The sequence below is a fragment of the Anopheles arabiensis genome, chromosome X (assembly GCF_016920715.1).
Source record: "Anopheles arabiensis isolate DONGOLA chromosome X, AaraD3, whole genome shotgun sequence".
Classification (NCBI taxonomy): Eukaryota; Metazoa; Arthropoda; class Insecta; order Diptera; family Culicidae; genus Anopheles; species Anopheles arabiensis.
Window position 1 is genome coordinate 20,638,439 of NC_053519.1, and position 20,026 is coordinate 20,658,464.

At 36.6% G+C, this 20,026-nt stretch overlaps 1 protein-coding gene across 1 annotated transcript; it reads right to left on the minus strand.

The window, feature by feature from the left end:
• Positions 1-366: 366 nt before the first annotated feature.
• LOC120905830 (abl interactor 2) lies at positions 367-18,927 on the minus strand. Its single transcript, XM_040317044.1, has 4 exons — positions 18,792-18,927; positions 18,562-18,728; positions 13,905-14,707; positions 367-1,219 (listed from the first exon to the last, which is right to left on the minus strand). Exons 2-4 carry the CDS (start codon positions 18,675-18,677, stop codon positions 807-809), a joined length of 1,332 nt encoding a protein of 443 aa, XP_040172978.1. The 5' UTR covers positions 18,678-18,728; positions 18,792-18,927; the 3' UTR covers positions 367-806.
• Between the last annotated feature and the right edge of the window lie 1,099 nt (positions 18,928-20,026).

Consider the following 20,026-nt stretch of genomic DNA (forward strand, 5'->3'; position numbering starts at 1 on the left):
CACGACCGTTCACCGCAAACGTCAAATGCAAAATACTACTTTTAGAGTACTTTTAGACAACCGCGACGAGTGGCTTTTTGTGATTCGAAATCCGTACTCGGCCCGTATGTCACAGATTCTAACACATAAATTGAATCAGCAGCTCAATCCGGTCAGGAAAGGCAAATTGAATTTCTTTTAATGTCCTTTAAATGCTATGAATAATTAGAAGCTTTTTGATTAAAAAACAACGCGTTGAGGAGGAGCAGCGTTACTGGTTAATTAAACAACTTGCGTTATTTTGAGTCGAGTAACCAAACCGAACACCAGTGTAATATAGTTTCTCAAATTTTGTTTTATTCTCAAAATAGCATTTATTCGAATAGATGTGTTGCTTAATGCAATAGTTTATATTCATATGCAATGCTTTATATACGAAGATGAAATAATTTGAAGTAAAATAACAAGCAAACCATATTTTTCTCTCTATTTTTTTTTGTTATTAATGGTGTAGGTAGATGAGTTTGAATGAATCTTTCAGATATTAAGCAACGTTATTCATAACTTACTAAGCCGTTGTTCGGTCTACATAAAGCCATCTTGTTTACAATAGAAAAATTATACGTAAGCATACAACCGCATACTCGCGAAGGCCCATACATATATATTACAGAAACATATATATTAGGCCTACCCGAGTAGGCGGTTAAATAATAACATGAAAAATGTGGTACTAGCTAAAATAAAATATAAGCAATAGAAACCATATCTTAAACCGCTGTTCAAGCAAACGTTGTTTGCAGTATTTAGCTCGCAAATGTATAATTTTAAACGCAAGGTTCTACATAATTGCCCGGGAAAAGTCCGGTCACCCCGTCCATAACGCCCTCCCACCATCCATCATCATTTTTCTTAAGCACATACAACACGGAACTTTCCTGAAAACTTAGCTCGTCGTCCTTGTCGGCGTAATAATCGTAGATAGCAACCACCTTTTCAATATAATTTTTTGGGACCCAACCTGGGAGATTTTGATCATCTGGTACGATCGGTGCCACCAAGCTATTATGGGTATTACGTGGTCGACCAAAATCAGCATGATCCGATTCCTCCGGTGGTGGTGGCGGCGGTAAGGGTGGTGATTGTGACCCAGGACGAGGCATATTGCGGCTTAGTGTGTGCATACCGATGTGACTATGGTCTGGCTGTTCATGGGTGACGGTGAGTGGTGATGGGGGTGCTAAAAAAAAACGAGTAATTTCAATATGTTAATTATATAAATTTTGACTATATTTTTGACAACTATTCCAAAGCTAATGAAATTTCTACTTATGACAGACAGCTCGAAGGATGGAAATCGATGCAAATCTTAGTTATTTAGCAGTTGGACCACAAAAGCTTGGGATGAGAAAGCTGGGCAATTAGTTCGTACTCGATTATTGGTTTATTTGATAGAGGAAAATTATGAACAAATAAGATTATTTAAATCCTTTATCAGGAAATCTGTTTCGTCATTTATAAAATCGGTCGTGCCGTACTAATAAAGAATATTTTTAAAAATAGTCACGAGCAACAGCTCAGTCTGATTGTTTTAGGAAAATATTATAACCAAAAGAAAATCAAACGCAATAACAAAGCTACGCAGCTCTATGTACTCCGTCCATTGAAAATCCGATATTGCATACTATTTACACTTCGTTCCTTATGACACCTTATGGCAAGAGAGCGATGAGAGCGGCATTTTCTCTTACTACTGTTATCACTCATTTATTTCATTTCGATTAGCGGCTTAGTACATGTCGTTCTCATCCTTTTTTCCCTCATTCGTTCGTTCTAAGGAGAATAGCTGAGCGTCAGACGAGACGCTAAGCGGTGAGCAAAAGCCGTCAAACGTAACATTATGATGTGGCTAAATGTAAATTATGAGGTTAAATGTAAATGTACCAATAGTGACGCAATTTGTGGAAGTACCGATGGGTGTTAATGCCTAAGTGCCGATAAAGTAAATATATAAATATTTGAACATATGGTAATTGAACCATTTTACCACTTAACAATAACAATAACAAACTAAAAAAAACATATTTTTCTTGCTGTTCATTGTAGCCATCATGATGGTATGGTTCCTATGTTTTGTGTTCTTATGATGGTGGTAGACAATAAAACCTTTAAAAAAACTGTATATAACATGAATGGGACACGTTGCGGGCATTATACAGACATCGAAATACAGCGTCGAATCATATAAGGGAATAGTTCAATCACTTAGGGCAGCGGTCGGCGAACTTTTTAGACAATGGGCCAAATTTAGTAAATGATCGAAAGCCGCGGGCCAGGAGCAGGCTTTTTGATTTTCCCATCCTCCCGCGTCGCAAAAAAATATTGACGATATTCTGGGGACGGTACAAAAGTTTTAACGGCTGGAAAACTATCGAAGCAAATGTGTATTCAATAATTATCAAAATGCTTTATCGACCAGTATTGTCATGTTAGATGAATTGATAATTGATTCCTTAAGAAATAGCACTTTGACAATCGTTGTACTCGTAAACAACAACAATGTGGTATCGTCGTTCTCGTTAAAACTACAGGGGGCTTGAAATGTTCGTTCTTGCTTTCAAATACGATTGAAAATATCCCTAAAATAAACAAAAAGGAACCCATCTGATTTGTATGAAATCAAGAAAAACAAATAGCAGAAAATATATTGTCGCAAGAAAAATTTATGGACCTACAGTGGCCGGCAAAATAAAGTGGCCACTACTTACAATTTTACTTTTTTTACATTTTTTCAGTGAAAAATGAATTTATTGTACTGTTTTATTTTTTGAAACATTGTTCGTGATATGCTTAAGAATGTGCAGTATCATAGCATGACAAAAATGAGAAGTTTGCTTCAAGAAAAAATATTTTTTCCAAAATTGATCAAAATTACTGTGCCAAAATAAAGTGCAAACTTTATTCATTCTACAGAAAATATTTTTCTGAACAAATATAACAGCAAACTTATAATTTATATGCGTTCCTCTCGCATTCTTTACATGTTCGAGGATCTTTGACGTATTTTTTCTAATTTTTAAAGGTTTATCTAGTTCTGCATCTAGTTTTTGCATTTGGTTCTTCTCAAGCGTAATCAAGAGCTTTAAAATTTATTCGTTTGTGACACCAGTTTTATCCACCTTCGCACATAGAATCTGCCTCAAATTCTCGATGGAACCATGATTTAAACTTCATGGAGGACATGCAAGGTGTTTTATACGATACTAGTTGAGAAATGTTTTTTGTATTGATTGTGTGTGTTGAGATGTTAGCCTGTAGGAACATGTTTTTAGTTTTCAAACCCCATTTTTTAAAAAGAAATATCCCAAAGTATTGATGAAGAATGTTAAAAAAGGTATCAGCCATAGTTGTACTTTCGATTCACACCAGTTTTTACGCTACTCCTAAAGAGAAACACCCCCTAGCTATCACATTGCAATTTTCGTAATTTACTGCCCGTTAGATGTGGCGTCCTTCAAGTTCCTCGCCCGAGCTACAGCAAGACTAACAAAGCCAATTGGCTTCAATATGATCAAGAACATGCAGATATATCGTTAGATTGTTGAAAAACTGATATTTGGACAGATGAGTCCAAATTAGAACTGATATTTAAAAATATCTAGACACGATCCAACAAACCAATATGTATGAAGAGTGCAATGTGATGACCAGGGAGGGGATTTCTATACGAGAAGTGGGGAGCATGGTTTGAATCGACAGGCATAATGAAATCTAATACCTATATACGCATCCTGTGTGAATTTATCTGTTTTCTGTGAAAAATACGGAGTTAGTAAATAAATTGAAGTTACAACTGGAAGACGACTCAAGTTATACACGAAGAATTTTTTATTTTATTTTTTCAATAAAATCGCATAATTTTTTTTAATGGCTCCCAGTTAGTTTTAATTTTAATTCAATCGAGATTTACTGTGTAAATTTTAATGCAAATATAGTGAAAATGACGTGATTAAGAAAAACAAAATATGTTAAAGCACTGAAATACTCTTAGGAAGAACCAATTCCAAATAGGTGCAGATAAAAACATAATAAATTATGGCAAAGATCCTCGAACATGTAAAGAATGCGAGAGGAACGCATATAAATTATAAGTTTGCTGTTATATTTGTTCAGAAAAATATTTTCTGTAGAATGAATAAAGTGGGCACTTTATTTTGGCACAGTGATTTTGATCAATTTTGGAAAAAATATTTTTTCTTAAAGCAAACTTTACATTTTTGTCATGCTATGATACTGCGCATTCTTAAGCATATCACGAACAATGTTTCAAAAAATAAAGCAGTATAATAAATTCATTTTTCACGGAAAAAATGTAAAAAGTGTAAAATTGTAAGTAGTGGCCAATTTATTCTGCCGTCCACTGTACTAGCTGATTTACCCGGTCACACACGGGATGAAATTGATGTTTCTTTTTAATTAAAAATAGAAGAATATCCGAGAAGTACATAAACAATGATTACAATGATTATATCCCAAAGCTTCGATTCTTCTTATCTGTCGTAATAACTGTAGGTAATTAAGATCTGCTATGGCTATCATCCGTTTGGATACCACTGAGTTTTTGGTTTACCACGGAGTTTATTGAATCCATATACCATATATAGGTACTTCCCGATATATGCTTTAGCTGACCCAGTAAACCTGGTTTTACCCAACATATAAGTTTACGATAAGGTATTATAAGTTGTTAATACAGGTATCTGAGTACACATTTATATTTTTATGTGTTTATTTCATTGACGTTTAATAAACAAATAATATGGTAATAATAAAATGATAATAATATACAGCTCTAAAACAAATCTCGTGCAGTGGAGCACCGTTTATATGGGTACCTTTTATCCAGCTCTTCGTTTATCTATGCCGTTGAAAAGTGACAGTTAAATACAAAGGTGACATTGAGTTCTGAAGAGGATATTTGAAAAAAAGGTTTTAAGAGCATATTGTCATAACAAAAATCGCTCTGAATCATACAACAGTTGAAATATTCTCTTGGCAAAGCATGAAGTTAATAAAAACTGGCTACACTTTACCAAAACATTATACAAATTTAAAAAAAAAACAGGAATTTGTGATTAAATATATAATTCGACTCATTATCTGTGTTTTCGAGTATCCAGGCGAGGTCGGGTCCCGATTAGCCCGGAAAAACGGCGCTCCACTTTATATTATAGATTTAAAATTGCTAGTTATTCAATAGCCCCGCTGCCATGATTACTAACGGCATTTTTGTGGATTTTGCAAGGAAAAATATACCATTTTATGTCTTTTTCAAGCTACAATTAGAGCGCTGTTAGAACTGTTTGCGGAGTGCTCTAATTCTAAATGCTAAAACTATGATCGAAAACACTGCTTACCCTCACAACCTGCGCTATCGCGATTGCTAGGCCTTATGCGAGCTCGCAAACTGCTCGAATTTGTTTTGCGGGTATAATAATAAATTTATAAATTTAATTTAATTTTTTTTTTATTATTTATAATAAATAATAAATTTATTCTAACCAGACTTAAGTGTATCTTATCTATATAAAATTTGGTATACGACTTCTTTCATTCAGAAAGTCTTATTGACGTGTTAAAAAACAATGTTAAAATTGCATAACGGTTGCATTAAAAAAATGGACAAGTTAATGAGTTTATCATGCGTTTTACTTCGGCTTTACTAAAAAAACGTTAACCGTTCGAACTCTAACCATGGGGCCCTTTCCGTTTGAAGTTCGTAGGCTGAAATTTCAGCCTGTCAGCTGTTTGCATTGTATCCCGCTGCGCAAAGCGATCGAAAACTTCTCCAACTCAAACTGCAAACATATTTCACACCCCATAGCTGGTATCGCGAAAGAATTGGTTTAAAATTAACAGTCGTTAAAAATTAACCAGAGTCGTTAAAAATTGCTAGAATTTGGCATCGCGAACGCATTGAGTTCATTTGTTAATTTTAACGACTGGTCCTATGCCGTCGTTAAACAGACGACTATCAAGAGCGTATGCGATACAAATTAACAGTCGTTTTATTATACTGCTCGAATTTTTTACCCGTGTTTGCCTATATGTGATATCGAGCAGTCGTTAACTGTTTTGACGGTCGTTTATTGTAACAGGAATGAACAACAAATGAACTCGGTTAAACCAAAATGAACTTTAAACGACTGTTAAAATGTGTTCATTTTTTCGCGATGCCGGCTCATGGCTGTGAAATATTTCGCATTCAAAATTGCTGCAAATTTATAAATGAAATATTTCGAATGTTTCAGCGCTGAAATTTTTGGATTGAAATATTTCTTCGATCGGAATCCAAGCGTTTTCCTTGACATTTCTGCTCGCTTTTTCGATCGCTTTTGGCGGAAAGCGATCGAAAATCCGAGCTACAAAACTGCTCGATTTTGTCGTGCGGGATAGCAGTTTTCGAGCAACTATCTAAGCGTGTATAATATACAGGTGGGCTTATCCCAAGGTGTATGAATTTAGAAGACTGATTTTTATCGCTTCTGCTTCTGAATGCAGATTTTAAGAGTGTTTTGAGTATTCGTCAAACCTCCAGAAAGCTCGTTGGAGCAAAAGTTTTCACTCGTTCTGTCAAAACGTGATATTCAAATTTGATTATAAAAAAAATGCTATGAGACCACCTGGACTACATACACTTTGATTCCAGATTCGTTCACCTGATTTCTTTAATGCACCTTGGGATAAATGTAAACAAAACCGTGTTTTCGAGCAGGTACTCGAATCTAATTCTAGCTTTTAGGCTAAAATTTTCTAGACTGAAAATCGCAGGCTAGTTTTTTATGTGGTTTTGTATGGATTGTTTACATGATTTCAGCCTCCAACTGTCAAACTCCATACAAAAAAACTAACTAGAATCGTGAAGGCCCCCTATATCAGAGAAAAACCGACAGTTACGATTGAAATTTGCCAAAGCTTTTATCGGCAACGATGAAGAGTTTTGGTCAAAGGTGAGTAATATTACATGCACTATAACGTTTCTTTTTTTTATAATCAATTTGGTTCCTGTAGGTTCTTTTTACTGATGAGACGAAAATAAACCTTTTTGGGTCGGATGGGAAAAGATATGTATGGCGGAAGAAAAATTATGCGATCCAAGAGAATCTTCTTCTTCTTCTATGGCTCAACAACTGATGTCGGTCAAGGCCTGCCTGTACCCACTTGTGCGCTTGGTTTTCAGTGACTAATTGATTCCCCCCCATAGCAGGATAGTCAGTCCTACGTATGGCGTCGCGGTCTATTTGGGGATTGAACCAATGACGGGCATGTTGTTAAGTCGTACGAGTTGACGACTGTACTACGAGACCGGCAAGGGAATAGTATAGTTAAAACAGTAAGATTTGGAGTAGGTTCGTTGATGGTATGGGGCTGATTGTCATCTCAAGGTACCGGAAAGCTTCAAGTAATTCAGGGAATAATGGATAAACACTATTATGTGGATATGCTGAAACAAAATGTGAAGGACAGTGTGGAGAAACTTGGAATTTCCCATGATTTTGCATTTTACCAGGACAACGACCCTAAACACAAATCATGGATCACACGAATGTGGTTGTTACATAATTGTTCAAAAATCATGGAAACATCACCACAATCGCCGGATTTAACCGTCATGTGTACAACCGCCAACCCGGGTAAGTTTCACATCTTTATTCCAAAATAACTTTGGATTAAAAATCGTATCTACATCAAATTTTACAAATGCCTCAGAAAAGATGTTTTCTACCCAAGTGCAAAATATAAAAAATATCAGAAATGTTTAAATGTGTTTTTAGATTATTTAAGTTTATATACCCTTTACATGTACAACCGCCTACCCGGGTAGGCCATACATTTTGTATGGAGCAATGATGTTTTTTGTGATTAAAAGCGTATATATTTTGAATTACTTGTTAGATTTGAATAAAAATTGTCTTATATGATCACAATAATGTATTTTAACACATCGTTGTTAAATTAGAATTTTAAAACTCCTATCAATATTTTTTTCAATAAAAAATGTGCTGTAACTCCAACACCCCAACCGACCTTGCCGCATGTTTTGAGAGGATGCTTATGTCTTTTTCTTTTCTTTCAAATGTTGTATTACAGTGTATTACACTGTATTACACACTGAGTGTAACAATATATTGAAATGAACACTGAAATCACTTCTTTAAAAATGATACCAACCACTACAAGCAAACGAAATAGAATTGGCTGAAAGTTAACACACACATTCATACTTTTGTCATAGTGATACTGCCGAATAGATACTCAGGACTAACGTTTCAATAGGGACGGCATTGTATGATAGCCTAAAAAACGAATCTATCTTCTCGCAAGTGTAGAAGCTAACACCCGATGTGATTGTGTGATTGTTGAACAAAGTTCAACACTCATCAATTTTTTATAGATTCCTTTCAACATTATTTACTCAGCTAATTATGGATCTTCCCGTTTGAAACTTGATTGAAAATGTTTTTTTGGTGCAATCTGTAAAAACCGGCTCCGGAGCCGTGAGTGCGGAGTCGTTGGTACGGAGCCGGTTTCGGAGCAGCTGGAGCGGAGTCAGCTTTGGAGCCGTGGGTGCGGAGCCGGCTCCGTTGGATTGGAGTGGAGGAGGTTCCGAAGTTGTCTGGAGCCGGTCGGAGCCGGTTTTTTATAAAACATGATGAGCATATTTTATAGATCGTCAACATATATTATACAACAAGCAAAACAATTGAAAAATGTATATGACTTTTGAAAGAAACGTAGATAAAACTTAGAAAAAGACTAATAATTCACTTTAAACATGCGGCCTGGCCAGTTATGGTGGTGAAGTTAGAGCATATTTTTGATTGAATAGGATTTTTAAAATTCTAATTTTACTACGATGTGTTATGAAACATTATTATGTACCTGTAAGACAGTTTTCTATCAAATCTAACAAGTAATTCAAAAGATATACGCTTTTAACCACGAAAAACATCATTGCTCCATACAAAATGTATAGCCTACCCGGGTAGGCGGTTGTACGATTACGTAAGGTTTTTTGGTCGTACACAAGACGGTTAAATGTCATTGAACATCTTTGGGCTAATTTGAAAAAAACGAGAGATACAACATCGTGTCACTAACAAAAGCAGCTCGAAGCAGTTGTTTGTAAAGAATGGGATCAAATAGGACCAGATTTATGTAAAAATTTGATCGAAAGTATGCCACGACGTCTTCAGGCAGTAATTAAAACCAACGGAAATGCTACTAAATATTAATGAGTTCTTCTTATAATAAAAACATCATGAACTTCACACGAAATCCAAGTGTACGGTTTTGCGTAAGACCTGTAAAATAGTGGGCGTCCGCATTCATCGCGATCGCAGCGTCGCCTCGCGACCGATTTTAATTATTTTTCTTTTTCTTTGCATGGTTGCAACTTCCAACGTCAAAGAAGAAGTCAAACCTATTAAGAAAAAAAAAACAACTTTATCAATTCCAAGAACACGAAACTTGAGTGCAAAGACAGACTACCGTTTAATCTAGGTTTGTCCGGTTTTCCGATTGAGGCACTGTATGATTCGAACCCCTGTAACCTATATCTTATCAATGCCACATTTTTATCGATGTCGGCAGTAGTTTCGAAAATCAGGGAATGAGTGCGTTAGCAATGCCGTATCAGGCCACTTTAGTAAAATCATTCATCAAGAGTTTTTTTTATGAAAGTGAGTGGTTGATGAGTCCCTTTCATTCCGTGTCTTCATTTTTAAAGAAAAAGGATACCATTGAACAAAATAAACTAAATGTAATCAACCCACCAGTCAATTTCCAGATTCCGGGTTCCAGATTGATAGGTATCCCACATATGTACCTGAAATTCTATGAAACTTAAGACAATAATACTTATGCTATAAACTCATAATATGGTTGTGATGAGTTTACGAAAAGTAAAAATCGATATTTAACAAAAGTAGTTTTTCATATTTCACTTTAAAGATTTAATTCCGTGAATTTGACGGGTTCCGTAAACCTAGAGGAGTTAATGCGTAATCGTCAGATTGTTTTTCATGAATAATACTTCTTCTTCTTCTTCTTTTTGGCTCAACAACCGTTTCCGGTCAAGGCCTGCCTGTACCACTTGTGGCCTTGGGCTTTCAGTGACTAATTGATTTCCCCCCATAATAGGATAGTCAGTCCTACGTATGGCGGAACGGTCTATTTGGGGATTGAACCCATGATGGGCATGTTGTTAAGTCGTACGAGTTGACGACTGTACTACGAGACCGGCGAATAATACATGAATAATACACGTTAAAATATTGCCGTCAAAATAACAGTGTAAATTAGTGTAACCAATAAGATACAGACCATAATCCTTCACAGGTCTATTTTCCACACTTTCCCCTACTTGTAAATTATAGAATTAATTTTAGTGCACTGCAAACAAATTTTCAAAGTCCGCTTGTCAACTATTCCCTAGCTACAACAAGGTTCATACAAGGTTTTCCATTCCAAGCAACTGTTTACCATCTGTAAGCAACGTTCGATTTGCAAACACGTCTACCACTTATAAACAAGTAATGTCGTTTATGGTACACTGTTCATATCAATTTCACAATTGTCGTCTTCGATAACACATGTCAGATGAAGCAAGATTTGTTTTGGTTTTGGGCGGTGCTTATATCAACCGATTTGTAATTTTGTTTGGTTTTTTTCTCGGGTATTAATTTTCTCGTTAAATAGAAAATATTACAGTCTGTTCCAGAGAACCGCGCTTCTCGACTTATGCGGATTCGGAGATACGCGATTTTCTAAATTTGACAGATCAAACGTCAAATCACTACAATTTGTGTCAATAATTGTCCAATGCAGTAATAAAGCATTTTTGCTAATAAATTTAATCATCTTAGAAGCTCTTAGAAAAATCAGCCGTACCGGAGAACTCGTTCGTTCCTGGGATTGTTCGCCGCGACGCTCATTTTCACTCATTTCATAGCCCCCTAGAACAAAAATTAGAAAACCGTATAGATTTTGTACAAGCCAACCTAGTGGTACAACCCTGTCCACTCATAAGCGACGAATGTTTCTCGACGAACGAGTTTGCCGGTACGGCTGAATATCCGAATGTTGCTGCACGAATAGTATCAAATAAATTATAAAGTGTATAAAAGTACTCAATAAAATAAAAATACCGGGCAATCAATCGTACTTTAGCTAATAATCGCCCTATTCGACATACAGTCTGTTCCCGAGTTACGCGGTTCTCGACTTACGCGGATTTGGAGATACGCGCTTTTCTAAATTTGACAGATTACATGTCAAATCAGTACAACTTCCTTCAAGTTCGGTAAAAATTGCATTTCTGCTAACAAATTGAAACCGCTAAAACCAGAAATATTACGGCCAAGCTACACGTACCGGACGACATCGGACGATGCCATAAATCCGTTAATGCCAACTGTCAAATCCCATACAAAATCGGCCCGCTGTGATCCGACACGGCCCGGCCCGACGCGAATCTCTTGTCTGCGGTCCTACGTTTTATGGCATCGTCCGATGTCGTCCGGTACATGTAGCTTGGCCGTTAGAATTTTCTGCACGAATCATATCAAATAAATGATAAAGTGTATAAAAGTACTAAAATAAATAAAAAAAACTCCGAGCAATCAATAGGGTAAATGTACAAATAGTGGTGCAATTTGTAGTGGTACCGATGTGTTTTAATGGATTTAAAGTGTCAGAAAGGACATTTTCTGAATATTTTAACACATAGCAATTGTAATATGTTTTATCTTCGCAATCACAACCATTTTTACCATGAAATACATCAAATTTTCGAAAAAATACAAATTTTTGTGACTGCTTCGTTGTACCTATAATGGTGGTATGGTTCCTATAGTCGTCTTATTGTGTTCCTATAGTGGTGGTAAACAAAGATGCATCAAAAACGGTGTATAATATCAATGAAACTTAGTTTAGAAGCTGTTTTCGTATGAATAGCAAGGATTACTACCATAATATTGGTTTCTTCCGTAATTTGATCGTAAAAAAATGTATAATGTTAATCGATGAAACTATTGACGAAAGTACTGCATCACACCTGTCGTCAACCTACACCCGGAAGAGTGTGCTTGATTTGAAGTCAATTTTTCATTCAGCCATATAAACGAATTTTGGCCTGTTTTTGGTAAATTACCTACATAAAACTCATTTCTGTTGCTTATTTTAATGAAAACAGTACGACATGTCGAAAATATCCTCGAATAAACAGAAAACGACCTGTTTTTATTGATTTTATAACTAATACCACTATAGGAACATGCCTGTTTTGTGTACCTATAATGGCACTATGGTAAAAAACACTTAAAAATGCATAAATATGGTCAAAAGGCAAATAATTTTAGTAAAACAATAACATTTCATAACAGTTATGTTGAAAAACTAGTAATTGCGTGGTTATATGGTCATTTAGAACGTTAACAGAAATATGAGTTTCGTTATGAAATCCTAAGGATTTTGGAAAAATGTTGACACATTTCACAAAATAATGGATTTTTCGGTCACAAAGTAACGGAATGGCCCCATTTAACTTTTAAACCCTTTGTAAAAGGCTAAAGAACATTTCACACTAACGTAAATAACTTAATTGCTTTTAATTTGCCGTATGAACCGCATTTTAGTGCAATACCACCACTATTGGTACTACCCCCACTATAGGTACATTTACCCTAGTATTTTATTCAAAAGATATTTTTTTCGACTTACGCGGATTCGCCGGGAACGCAGAAACCGCGTAACTCGGGAACAGACTGTACGCTGATATTCGAGTAACGCGGATTTCTCGGGAACATATTGTACAATGGAACCCCTCATAACGAGAACCCCTTATAACGAGTTTTTCGCATAACGAGCAAATGCTCTACAAATATCCCACTTAACACTTTAAGCGCCGCGTCATATGATTTCGTATGACGGCTTTGCTCACCACTCAGCTTTGTATCTGACGCTCAGTGATTCTCTTGAGAACGAATGAGGTAGGAAAGAGAGAACGAGAACGACATGTGCTACGCCGCTTATCGCAATGAAACAAAAGAGTGATAACAATGGCCCGAGAAACTGTCGCTCTCATCGCTCTCTTGCCATGCGCTACGTGCTCACTCAAAAACTGTGACGTCAGGCTGGCGGTCAAAGTGTTAAGAAGTAAAATCTTGCGTAACGAGCAATTTCATGTTTATTAACCATAAGAAATTTTGATCATTTAGTGAGTTTCAATATTAAGAATCGTTATATATCAAGCTACAGTAGAACGTTGATTATCCGGGGACGGATTAACCGTGCGCATAAATGTGACAGCTGTTCAAACATAAGGCGAAAATTTGCAGCGATAGTCAAGAGGGCAACCAGTTTTTTGTGCAGCTCTGTAGTGTCTAGTTGTATTTTTGAAATTCAATTTTGTTCATGAACAGTTGTTAAACCTATAGCTGTTGATTAAAATAATATTCTACTGACGATTAATCGATTAATTCAAAGTGAATAAATCATAAAACTAGTGAATTTTACATTTTTTTATGAATTTTGACATTTGGCAACCGTCCGGTTCCGAGCTGCCCGGATAATCGACGTTCTACTGTATATCTTCTCTATCTCTATATCTATCTATATATATTGATAAGGAACTCGTGGCAACCGAAAGTCGATGGTTTATACGAAAAATGAAATGAAAAATATGTCATTCTTATTAGTTTGTATCCCACTCTCTCTGCCTACGCGACTAATAAATGGAAACGCAAAACAAAAACACTGCTAAAGTCTCACCCAGGTAAATCACTGAATGGATTAAAACAATGCACTTATGTTTTAATTATTCACAAAACCTTAAAATCACTGAAAATAAAATTGATACTTACGCGGCATACTGTTACGCTCCTCAAAAGTTGATTGATGCTGCATGACAGGTCCAGACTGCATAGGATGTACCATGCCGATTTGCGGCGGATGGTGCATTACCACCTGACTTGGGGGCATTGGCATTGGTAGAGCACTATAGCCTGGGCCCCGTTCAACTCCACCGCCGCTGGACGTTCGTCGCGGATGGCCAACCGGATAGTTGGGCGCGTAATGCGAGGGTACTTGAGGAGGCACAACGACTGGTGGTGTCCGGTACTCGCGTGATGCCTTCCCTAGAGTTCCAGTGTTACTAACGGGCTTACCTAGAGTGCCAGTATGTCCAGTACTGCGGGCCATCTGAGGCGGTGTCGGTGGCTTGGTAGTCGGTGGTGGTCCAACTGACACATTTTGAGGAATGGTAGACTGTATAGTGCCCTGACTGGAGATGCGATGCTTCTTTTGGTTATTGTTGGTTAGCGAAATGCCGTGACCAACGTCGTCTAGAAGCGAATAATCGATAGGTTTACGAACATACTTAATCGGCTTTTCTGGATTGAGTGGTGCAACAATTTTGTATTGCCTCGAACTGATCTTATTCGCGGTCAGCACACCGATCTCACGTCGTGCCACCTTTTCCTTGTGTATCATGACAGTTTGTGAAATATGATTCATCTGTGATTCCATTTCTGCCATTTGCGTAGTCTGCAGATCCATCAGCTGCAGAAAATTGAAAGCCAGAGTGTTTATTTGGTAGGCGACGCTTGCCAACGATTGTGTAGTATAATTCTTCGTTTCTTCCAGGGAAGCCTTCTTGTTGTCTGAGCTGTAGAAAAAATATAATATGAAATCATTCTATGTTCCAAAACTCAAACTCTACTACAACAACTAAGACTACGACTGCAAACATTTGTAATACAATTTGTGAAGTGTGAAGTGAAATTTCTCGAATATGAATCTTATAGGGATACCTACTGCTTTGAGAGATATTCATCATAGGAAAAATAAACAAACGTGTTGCTATGGAGTTTACGTGTACCATGAAGATATGGCCTCCTTTGACCACTAACATAATAATTTATAAATTGTCATTAAAACATACGCCTTTGAGTATATGGGACTGTCAAATCGCATATCCCAGAAAGACAGTCGTGTGTTTCCTGTCTCTCAACACAGTCGGGCTTAGCACCATTTTTCGATCTAAAAATTTCGATCGTTCGAGCTGTAATGTTGGTATCATTTGACACTCATTTCGCCGCCAAGGTTTACTGTTTTTTTAACTAGTATAACTGGTAAAAAACTATAATCAAGGCTAATGTTTTTGAAAAACGTTATGTAAAATCAAGTTGATAAAAGTTTTGGTTCTTATGAAATGTTTTGGGTGAAAATAAATTATTTATTATTTTAAAAAAATATTTTGTCTACAATGAATACTGAACTCGATGTCAGCGCCTACACGCGTGGTGAAAAACAAAATCATGAAAAAGTCTGCGCCACGTTTACCGAGCCGAATCGAATATTTGTGTTCGTCAAATATGTGTGGGTATCAGGTGCATAGTTAGTTTTTGCTACGAGGGGACTGTCCATCGAGGGGACTGTTTTGGGTACGACGGGAAGACTTTAACCCACGACGGGCATGTTACGTCGAGCAAGTTGACGAACGTACCACACGACCGCCCCAATTTAAGCGCCCGTCCCAATTTAAGTGAACGCCCTAATTTAAGGGACCGCCCCAATTTAAGCGATCACCCCAATTTAAGCGAACGCCTCAATATAACCCTGCTATTATCGCTTAAATCGTCATGCCTAAGCAGAAGAAAAGATTTTATCCTAGATTAATTGTAAGATTACAAGGAAACTTTTCTAGCCCCTTATACCCTTACCCAGATTAATTAGCCTTATCTAAAGCGATGCAGGGTTTCGAGTCAAATAATGGAATAGTTCAACCGGTTAAAGGAATCATTCAACCGGCTAATGGAAGCATTCTGTGGAGGTTTACAATCATATGATGACGTGTTTCAATCCAGTTATAGAATTTAGCAACCATACTGTGGAGCTGTCATCAAACGGTGGGAGCTGGTATAAATACCCCAAAACATTTTCGTTAATTTTATTTATTTATCATGTTTAATTATACCTCCGAGACAGGGTTTATTTAGTTTATCACGTGTACATCTGAATGCCATACAAAAACAACTTAAAATGATGTTTTTTTTAGAAAACATCATTGATATCAATTCTTTGCTTTTTACACCGATACCAACAGTCTGATTACAGCTCCACAGTATGCTTGTAAAATTCCACAATTTGGTTGCAACACTCCATTATATGATTGTAAACCTCCACAGAATGCTTGCACGATTCCACTACCGGCTTGAAACATTCTGTTATTTGATTGAACTATTCCATTATGATTCAGAACCCTGTACGTTTGATAAAGATTTTAATGGTATTTTGGCGTAACAATTGAAATGATTCGGTAAGCACTCACGGTGAAGTTTTTCAACACCAACACGGCTGCCAATTCTATCACATTAATCCCGCAAGCCGTAATCTCACCTGAAATTTATTTTTGTAAGCGCCTACCAAATCAACATTTTGTTTATCACGAGCAAGCGGACACACCGTGTTATGTTTTGTGTTGAGCTTCTGGCTTGCAAGACATTTGACTCTAGACCAGCGGTCGGCACACTTTTGAGGCAAAGGGCCAAATTTAGTAAATGATCTAAAGCCGCGGGCCAGGAGAAAGCGGGTTTTTTATTATTATGATTTAATTATTACATTGAATAATTTTAGTAACAAAATAATTGGTTAATGATATCAAGCAATGCGATTGGTATTATTGGTGTTTTCCTATAATTGTGTCATCCAATAATGGTTCAAAATTGATAATACCTACTAAAAAAATTGATATATAAAAATATAAATCAGAAAATTTCGTATGCAACCTTCATTCCGATAATCTTATTGTGGTGTTAAAATAATGTTAATATTACATGACGGTTACATTAAAAAGTGGACAACAATTGTCGATATTGCATGGGTTTATCTTGACCTGCACTAACAACACGTTAATTGTACTTTGAGTAGTAGTATCCCATTAGTTAGCAGTCAAAATTTGACACCTCTATCAGTCGAACTCTAACCATGATGGCCAAAAAAGTGAATGGCCAAAAGCGTGCGCGATCAAAGAATGGCACCCCGTAGCGTCCAAAATGGACTCCGTGCGGAAGTTTGTGGACGACGTATATAATAAGTAATACCCGTTTTGGCATTTCGGTCGCCAACATCTTGCCACTATTAGGCAACAATCAAAGCATCGAAAGAAAGCCCAGGTTCATTTTTGAGGTTTCAATTCAAATGAAACTGAAATGGAGACAAAGGGTCAGGTCAAGTGCCTACATTACTGCGTTAGCTGGACCGGGATATCGATGCAACCCACCAAACAGTAAAATAATACCTGGGAAACATGAAGAAACAAATCAGGAATTAGAAATCGCATCCACTGGCTTCGCAGTGGCAAACAATTACGCAAACACTCAATGCAATCATTTCGGGTGAATTTCGACAGAATTTCGATATAACACCATAGTCCGCAAACTGGTCCAACATCCGTCACATGTGTCCCATTGATTTTTTTTCTACGCCAACGTGATGCAAAAACTCTACTCTAACAATTTTGTAGCGAAAACTTAGGAGGAATTGATGAAAATCAAAGGTAGAACTTAAATCATGCATGTCTTCTTCCACCATGGTGAAAATTCATAATAACTGACGAAAGGCAATTAGCAAAGTCTTGAACTTATTTGTGCAAGTGATCTGAAATAATTCCCTTTGAACAGATGTAAATGTAAAGAAATTATCTTTCCTAGTTTTTTTCTACAGCCAGTCGAAAATGGCATATTTTTTCATGCAAAAGCCACGGGGATATTGACCTCGAGTTCGAACCATCGTACTTTTTCAACTTTTATTTAAAGTACTATGGAATGATGGACCGTTCAGTATCTTTAATTAAAAGTTGAAAAAGTATGATGGTTTAATATGGTATACTAGAAGATCTTCAGTAATTTGTATACGATCGTTTCTTCCCATCTTTCAAAATCTGTCAAATCTTTTCGCGGGCCGGATTGAATGTTGCGGCGGGCCGCATTTGGCCCGCGGACCGGACTTTGCCGACCGCTGCTCTAGACAGTCCAAGTCTTTAAAAGAGAGAGCAAGCCTCTGAATATGCTGTTTCAAACAAGCATTTGAACAACATAGGAGGATACATTCCCTCTAGTCAAATACAAGAAGAAGTAGCTTTTGGTTATAAGTCGATTTAACTGAATGATAAGTCAATTTTACATTATGAATTGCTGCAATTTCAGTAATTTGTTCCACTGATATCCAGTGAAACGAAAAACTTTACACTTATTTTGCTGATTTTCAGTAAAACTTGCATTACTGAAAAGCATTCAGTATATTGTTTGACTGCAAAACAGTACACACAAGACATTTATGAAGAATTTCAGCAAAACTATCTATTACTGGATAGCTTACAGCAAAAAACATTACTGTAGCAAATATGCTGTGTAACTTGAGTTCAATAAAGTTGTGTTCGGTTTTCATATGGTGGCACTGCACATAGCTCACGCTTACTGAAGCATCGATATGAATTTAAATCTCACAATCTGCACTTACCGATAATAGGTATCCTCACAATATTCGGCAACCCGTTCCAAATTAGAAAAGCTTTCCTGTAAATTTTTACGCCCTTCTGGGATTTCGGTGCGAATTAATGTGATAAGGTCATCCATGTCAAACAGAGATGTTGTTTGTTAGCTGGTGAATTACGTTGATTCCCCTGCCTGATATATAAGATGAAAATAATTGTACGCATTTCACTGTTTGAGAAAAGTTAAGAATTTTACCAATTAATGATTTCCGACAAGCTAGTTCCACCAAATCTTCTCTAACTAATTGGACGCTAACATGCAATCCACAGAAAAGAATCAACACGACTTCAGTGATTTTGACATAATCTATGGATGCCAACGTTTATCGCATCCACATGAACACTTTGCGTCAAGGTCTGTGTAGAAACGAGGTCGCATATTTTTGTGCAATAGACGTGGAGCGAGAACTTCTCTCACGAAACAAAGTAGCTCAATCTCACAAACCGAGGTATCGTTCTAATAAACAGTTAAAAAAGACATAGGGTAACTGGACCAGTTTTCTGCACGCTAGTGCAGCAGTTTCACAAAAACTGCTCACACATAAACATTTTTTTATTATTTTTCATGAAAGTGATGTTATTCTGGTTGATAAACTATCATAGTATGATACACTATTTTTTATTTGCCAGTTCAAAGCCTTTTTTAATAAATATTCGTAAAAATCCAAACATTGATTTTGCTCCTATTTTCGGAAGGCTGTGTTCCTATTTTCGGCTGCGCAAATACGGGTCAGAAAGTGTCTTTATCAATGTAAATATGTACAAAAACTTGTTAAAAGCAATTTAAGATTCTTACTTTTCGAAGACTGGTGTGAAAAGCACTTTAAATATTTATTTTATGTTGCTTATTTTGGCTCGTTTTGAGAGCCATTTTGATGCGCCGTTTAAACAGAGCAGCCATTGAAGAAAATTGACAGTTTGATGGTTATCGCGTACGATGCGATTTGGCTTGCAAATATTTATTTTTCTTTTAAGTTAGTGCATTGTTTGTCGTGAAATTGTTGATATTTGGTACAAGAAAGGTCATATTATGTGTCGACATACGCATTATAGTGTTCTGATCAAATTTAAAAGGAATATTCAGCCAAATCCATGGTGTGTATTGCTCCAAGTTTCGGCAGGAGCCTAAAATGTCACTACGTGTAAATCAAAGTAGCTCATTTGACTCAGTCAACCAACTTGTCTTTTATTTGAAAACACACAAAAATAGGTTAAAATGTGTTTAAATCTATTTTGTGCGTTTGGCATTAATCTGGCTTGTAAAAATACTAGATAATTCGATTATTTCGGATGAAGCAAAATTGTTGCGCGCGAAGAGTAGCTCTGTTTGCAAAATTGAGCTACTTCTTGACACGCGCGAAGTTCTCGCTGTATGTCTATTTGAACGGTAACCGTCCAAATAGACATACAGCGAGAACGTCGCGCGCGTCA

Excerpts from the sequence above, each read along its gene's own strand:
- LOC120905830 (XM_040317044.1), bottom strand. The coding sequence starts at position 18,677 with ATGGATGACCTTATCACATTAATTCGCACCGAAATCCCAGAAGGGCGT. Across the intron at positions 14,708-18,561 it reads TGTGAGGATACCTATTATCG|CTCAGACAACAAGAAGGCTT; the intron begins GTAAGTGCAGAT and ends TTTTTTCTACAG. Across the intron at positions 1,220-13,904 it reads GGAGCGTAACAGTATGCCGC|CACCCCCATCACCACTCACC; the intron begins GTAAGTATCAAT and ends GTTTTTTTTTAG.